At 48.0% G+C, this 7,233-nt stretch overlaps 1 protein-coding gene across 1 annotated transcript in view; it reads right to left on the bottom strand.

Moving 5' to 3' along the window:
* ATP6V1D (ATPase H+ transporting V1 subunit D) overlaps positions 1-7,074 on the bottom strand; it is a 48,260-nt gene extending 41,186 nt beyond the window's left edge. The window contains exon 1 of the mRNA XM_063948181.1: positions 6,888-7,074. Within this exon, the coding sequence (XP_063804251.1) occupies positions 6,888-6,928 (41 nt within the window). The 5' untranslated portion in view covers positions 6,929-7,074. The remainder of the gene's footprint in view (positions 1-6,887) is intronic.
* Between the last annotated feature and the right edge of the window lie 159 nt (positions 7,075-7,233).

Consider the following 7,233-nt stretch of genomic DNA (forward strand, 5'->3'; position numbering starts at 1 on the left):
TTTTGTAATGTGCTGACATTATCACGTAATTCCATAAACAAAGCCATCCATTCCGGTGTCGACTCCCTGGGGGGTGACATCACCATTATCGGCAATTGCTCTGCCTCCACGCCAACATCGTCCTCATACATGTCGACACACACGTACCGACACACAGCAGACACACAGGGAATGCTCTTATCGAAGACAGGACCCCACTAGCCCTTTGGGGAGACAGAGGGAGAGTTTGCCAGCACACACCCAAGCGCTATAATATATATGGGAACAACCTTATATAAGTGTTGTTCCTTATAGCAGCTTAAATATATCCAGTATATCGCCAAAAAATGCCCCCCCTCTCTGTTTTACCCTGTTTCTGTAGTGCAGTGCAGGGGAGAGTCCTGGGAGCCTTCCTCACAGCGGAGCTGAGCAGGAAAATGGCGCTGTGTGCTGAGGAGAATAAGCCCCGCCCCCTATTTCGGCGGGCTTTCCTCCCGTGGATTTAGATAACTGGCATGGGTTAAATACATACATATAGCCTTAATGGCTATATGTGATGTATTCTTTTGCCTTAAGGTAATAAAATATTGCTGCCCAGGGCGCCCCCAGCAGCGCCCTGCACCCTCCGTGACCGCTTGGTGTGAAGTGTGTGACAACAATGGCGCACAGCTGCAGTGCTGTGCGCTACCTTCATGAAGACTGAAGAGCCTTCTGCCGCCTGTTTCCGGACCTTCAATCTTCAGCATCTGTAAGGGGGGTCGGCGGCGCGGCTCCGGGACGAACCCCAGGGTGAGACCTGTGTTCCGACTCCCTCTGGAGCTAATGGTGTCCAGTAGCCTAAGAATCCAATCCATCCTGCACGCAGGTGAGTTGAAATTCTCTCCCCTAAGTCCCTCGATGCAGTGAGCCTGTTGCCAGCAGGACTCACTGAAAATAAAAAACCTAAAAAACTTTTTCTAAGCAGCTCTTTAAGAGAGCCACCTAGATTGCACCCTGCTCGGACGGGCACAAAAACCTAACTGAGGCTTGGAGGAGGGTCATAGGGGGAGGAGCCAGTGCACACCACCTGATCCTAAAGCTTTATTTTTGTGCCCTGTCTCCTGCGGAGCCGCTATTCCCCATGGTCCTGACGGAGTCCCCAGCATCCACTTAGGACGTTAGAGAAAAGGGGAATTACTTACGAAGTATTTTCACAGGTATAGACACAAGGGGGTCAATTCAATTCGGCAACTTATGAATAGCGCCGGGAATTAGCTCCCGACGCTATTCAATTCAGCTCCAGTTAAGTCGGCGATGTCCCGTTCTCGCCGACTAAACAGGTTGAATTGTCGGGAGAACGGGCATTCTCCGACTTAACTCCCCGGCGCGAGGCTGATTCCCGACAGAATCAGCCTTGCGCCGGCCGCGAGACAGCACTTTTGTCGGGTTTCTTTTCTCATCCCCCGGGGATGAGAGAAGAATTCCCGACAATTGCGGGTAACTAGCAGCTGAATTGAATAGCGTCGGGAGCCAATTCCCGGCGCTATTCAGAAGTTGCCGAATTGAATTGACCCCAAGGTCACAAGCACAGGACAGACTGTATTAAGGGGATGCCTCAGATGTGAAGGTCACAGGAAACAATGGGGCAGATGTATTAACCTGGAGAAGGCATAAGGAAGTGATAAACCAGTGATCTGTGCAAGGTGATAAAGGCGTCAGCCAATCAGCTCCAATATGTAAATTAACAGTTAAGATCTGATTGGCTGGTGCCTTTATCACCTTGCACATATCACTGGTTTATCACTTCCTTATTCCTTCTCCAGGTTAATACATCTGCCCTAATGTTTTATTTTACAGACAATAATGCTTTGTTAGACTCTTCTGACAACCTATTATTAACTACGCCTTCAATGTCTACGGATCAATCTCGATATCAGCTTCACTTATTATTCATTCTGAATGCTCCTATTGTATTTATAGAAGAATTATATAGATATAAAAAAATAAAATAAACACTACCTAAATATACGATGAATGAGTCAAAGCATTTATTAAATAGAAACATAGAATTTGACGGCAGATAAGAACCACTTGGCCCATCTAGTCTGCCCTTTTTTTATCCTTTAGGCAATCTCAACTTCTGTAAACCAGAGGGAAACACTTTTATAAAATGTATGTAAACCAGATTCTGGGGTTTCGTTTTTGGGCCCACTTTGAACACACAAGTCATTTGTGTCACATATGCATTAAATCTAAACCCAAATAAACACATTTTTGCAAGCTCTTATTTATAAAAAGAAAGATCTGATCGCAGTTGCCAATTTGTTAGCTAATGGGCAATACAATGTGCAGTGCAGGTGGGGCAGGTGTAACATGTGCAGAGAGAGTTAGATTTGGGTGGGGTGTGTTCACACTGAAATCTAAATTGCAGTGTAAAAGTAAAGCAGCCAGTATTTACCCTGCACAGAAACAAAATAACCCGCCCAAATCTAACTCTCTCTGCACATGTTACATTTGCCCCACCTGCAGTGCACATGGTTTTGCCCATTAGCTAACAAATTTGCTGCTGTGATCAGATCTGAATTACCCCCAAAGTACCAACCAATCAGCTCCTGTCACGTTACAGGCTGTGTTTGAAAAATGACAGGAGCTGATTTGATTGTACTTTCTCTCTCTCCTATCTTTGATAAATCTCCCCCATAGCCTTGTATAGGGAAAGTGGAAGGAGTTAAACAGGGACGCTTATAGCATTTATCTGTACCATTTAGAAACATAGAATGTGACAATCCACCTTCTCCTAGTTCCGACCACACTTTGCTCACCCAAATGCTGCTCTACGTCCAGTTAAATCTGGAAAAACGACTAGTTTATTTTGTCTAAACACAGCGTTTGCTTATACTGACATTACACACGCCTCCTGCTGTTCTGGAGGAAAAAAAACAAGCATCCAATATGGTTTCCAATGATGAAGGACGACAAGTGACTGGGAGCGGCTAGTAAGGTCTTTATGCAGGTACAAATAGTAACTTCCACAGGGTGGACTAGAAATACGTAATTAAACCAATATATGAATACCTGAGTAAAACTAAAAAGGTTTTTATATATTAGTCAATTAATACCATTACCAAGGTCAAAATTACAAAACCTGCAAGTCTAAATAAAGCGAAAATGAGAAACAAAAACTTTCTGGAACCCATTTAACTAAACTGTACGGGCGTCAGGTCACTTCATGTAACTAAGGCTGTGTACACACGGTGAGATTCGGACTTATCCAATTCTCACTGTGCGACGGGGGGCCGGGTCGGCACTTAGCCAGTATCGCAAGCACATAATGAATGTGCTTGCGATCCTGGTTCTGTGCGATTTTGGCTAAGTGTCAATCCTGACTATCTATTCTATAGAGATAGTCAGGATTGACTTGCCTGCACAGCCTATTTTTTCGGCCGATGACGACCGCGCGGGGCCGTGCATCGGCATCGGATCGGGATCGCAAGGTGACTGTCACCTTGCGATCTGCACTATCTTTTCTTCCGATTCTGACTATATAGTCAGAATCGGAAGAAAAGATCTTACCGTGTGTACACACCTTAACATTTTCTAATCAACAAAACATGATTAGTAAATGTAGGGAAACGCCACTGAAAATGGTGCTCACAGGTTCTTTTTGTATCTCAAAGTGAAGGAAAGAACAATTTATTCCAGGAAGTTAAAGAATTATAGACATTGCGAAATAGAAATACACTATTTACGGGCACTTCCCTTTAGTGTACGTGTATGACCGGGTGTAGTATGGTATGCTGGCGGCCGGGCTCCCGGCAACCAGCATACCGGCGCCGGGAGCCCGACCGCCGGCATACCAACAGCGTGGCGAGCGCAAATGAGCCCCTTGCGGGCTCGCTGCGGGTACGGTGGTACGCGCGCCACGCTATTTTATTCTCCCTCCAGGGGGGTAGTGGACCCCCACGAGGGAGAAAAAGTGTCAGTATGCCGGGTGTCGGGATTCTGGCGCCGGTATACTGTGCACCGGGATCCCGACAGTCGGCATACTGAAGACCACCCGTATGACCAAATGGTAGCGTCTAGTTTACCTTTGTGGAGAGGACCTTTCCCATAACCCCCTGGATCCATGTCACAATCTATTTGGAATAGTAAAGTGTGGCGAGCGGAGCGAGACACCGAGCCCGAAGCGTGGCGAGCGTCCAATGCTGCATAGAAAAAAAAAATTACCCCAATCGAACGGAGAACGAAGAAGACATGTAGGTGCTGTAAGGGCGGATGTTCTCTCCTGCCCTCTTGTTTTGTCACGTCCAGGTCCTTAGCACGAAGGTAACATAGACACAACCATGACCAAATGCCGCCACTTCAGAAACGTCTTACAATAGAATTGTCTCTTGAAGCTTTATTCAAAAGTTGTGGATTACATTTTTCATTGCAAAATGCAAGTGAATATTCACAAGTCACCTGGCACCAATAAAATATAAAATGGAAGTCCATAAATCATCATGTTTGCATTGGTGCCAGTTTAATGTTCTGCGAAGCATGGTCGCAATGTGTGGCTGCGCATATCACTGAGCATTATCATTTTCCTGCAATCTCTGTGGGATGTAAGTGAAAAATTTATGTTGGTGGCCTTGAAGTGCCAACGTTTCAACCATTGCTTCTGAACTTTGTGGCCTTACACAAGCACTCCCTTCTCTACTTTACATAAATGCAACACTTTGTAAGCATTGTGCTCTTAAACAGGTCATAGGAATCAGAAGTGACGTCTAACACCAGAGTTAGGGGGTACATAATATGTATGCACTATATAAATAACTTAATAGATTGAGAGAACCATAACATATCAATGGAAAAATGGATATCAACACCTGCAGGTTAAGATTCAGCGGCATAAAGTAGTTTATATCTACTGCTTCGTCTTTAAAGCATAAGGATGGTGATATTATGACAAAACAGAGCAGAAAAGGGGAAAGAGAATGGGTGTGAGCGAGAAAGGCAGAAAGGGAGAGAAACAGGGGACTAGAGAGAGGCAGGGAGAGAGACAAAGAAGAGGAGAGAAAAGCGTAGAGGGATAGAGAAGGGCAGCAGGAAAGAGGAGAGGGTAAGAGAGAAAGGGAAAGAGGGGAAAAGAGAGAAGATGCGGGTGGGGGCAGAGAGAGAAAAGGAGGGAGCAGAGAGAAGGGGGGGAAAGAGAGAGAAGAGGATGGGAGAGAGGGAGAGAGAGAGAGAGAGAAGAGAAGGGGGGCAGAGAGAGAGAGAGAGAGAGAGAGAGAGAAGAGAAGGGGGGCAGATTGAGCGAAGAGAAGGGGGCAGAGAGAGAGAGAGAGAGAGAGAGAGAGAAGGGCGGGCAGATTGAGAGAGAGAAAAGAGAAGGGGGGCAGAGAGAGAGAGAGAGAGAGAGAAGGGCGGGCAGATTGAGAGAGAGAAAAGAGAAGGGGGAGAGAAGGGGGAGAGAGAGAGAGAGAGAGAGAGAGAGAGAGGGCGGGCAGATTGAGAGAGAGAAAAGAGAAGGGGGGGAGAGAGAGAGAGAGAGAGAGAGAGAGAGAGAGAGAGAGAGAGAGAGAGAGAGAGAGAAGGGCGGGCAGATTGAGAGAGAGAAAAGAGAAGGGGGGCAGATTGAGAGAGAGAGAGGGGTAGACAGAGAAAAAGAGGAGGGGGGCAGAGAGAGAGAGAGAGAGAGAAGAGAAGGGGGGCAGAGAGAGAGAGAGAGAGAAGAGGAGGGGGGCAGATTGAGAGAGAGAAGAGGAGGGGGGCAGATTGAGAGAGAGAGAGAGAAGAGGAGGGGGGCAGATTGAGAGAGAGAGAGAGAGAGAGAGAGAGAGAGAGAGAGAGAGAGAGAGAGAGAGAGAGAGAGAGAGGGGCAGATTGAGAGAGAGAGAGAGAGAGAGAGAGAGAGAGAAGAGGAGGGGGGCAGATTGAGAGAGAGAGAGAGAGAGAGAGAGAAGAGGAGGGGGGCAGATTGAGAGAGAGAGAGAGAGAGAGAGAGAGAGAGAGAGAGAGAGAGAGAGAGAGAGAGAGAGAGAGGAGGAGGAGGGGGCAGATTGAGAGAGAGAGAGAGAGAGAGAGAAGAGGAGGGGGGCAGATTGAGAGAGAGAGAGAGAGAGAGAGAGAGAGAGAAGAGAGAAGAGGAGGGGGGCAGATTGAGAGAGAGAGAGAGAGAGAGAGAGAGAGAAAGAGAGAAGAGGAGGGGGGCAGATTGAGAGAGAGAGAGAGAGAGAGAGAGAGAAAGAGAGAAGAGGAGGGGGCAGATTGAGAGAGAGAGAGAGAGAGAGAGAGAGAGAGAGAGAGAGAGAGAGAGAGGAGGGGGGCAGATTGAGAGAGAGAGGGGTAGACAGAGAGAGAGAGAGAGAGAGGAGGGGGAGAAAGAGAGAGGAGGGGGAGAAAGAGAGGGGAGAGGGGGGAGGGAGGCAGATTGAGATAGAGAGAGAAGAGGGGGGGCAGATTGAGATAGAGAGAGAGAAGAGGAGGGGGGCAGATTGAGAGAGAGAGGGGTAGACAGAGAGAGAGAGAGGAGGGGGAGAAAGAGAGGGGAGAGGGGGGAGGGAGGCAGATTGAGATAGAGAGAGAAGAGGGGGGGCAGATTGAGATAGAGAGAGAGAAGAGGAGGGGGGCAGATTGAGAGAGAGAGGGGTAGACAGAGAGAGAGAGAGAGGAGGGGGAGAAAGAGAGGGGAGAGGGGGGAGGGGGGCAGATTGAGATAGAGAAGAGGGGGGGGCAGATTGAGATAGAGAGAGAGAAGAGGAGGGGGGCAGATTGAGATAGAGAGAGAAGAGGAGGGGGCAGATTGAGATAGAGAAGGGGAGCAGATTGAGATAGAAGAGGAGGGGGGCAGATGGAGCTAGAGAGAGGAGGGGGGCAGATGGAGAGAGAGAGAGAGAACAGCAGATGGAGGAACAGGTGTATATATCGCTGGTCACCACTATACGTACATCCGGGAAGGGAACACTTCGATCCTGTCTTTACCCGACATCTTGTCTGCAGTACAGGGCACTCGGCACAGTCAGGGGATCCCGTCACCCGTGTCACTCAGTAACTGCTGTACTGCTCGCCACTAGGTCATGTGACGCAGGGTGTCAGGGAAGGCCGGGCGCGGGCGGTCCCTCTGTTCAATCACATGACCCAGCGCAGCGATCTGTGGTGTCACGTGACCCGCTTGTGACAGCCGAACATTCAGCTACCGGCTCAGTTAATACTCACTGTATCGCTCTGATTTTATTTGTACTTATTCCCCTTAATTATTAAATTATCTAATAAACGCAAACGACCCATTTTGAA

The sequence above is a fragment of the Pseudophryne corroboree genome, chromosome 12 (genome assembly GCF_028390025.1).
Source record: "Pseudophryne corroboree isolate aPseCor3 chromosome 12, aPseCor3.hap2, whole genome shotgun sequence".
Classification (NCBI taxonomy): Eukaryota; Metazoa; Chordata; class Amphibia; order Anura; family Myobatrachidae; genus Pseudophryne; species Pseudophryne corroboree.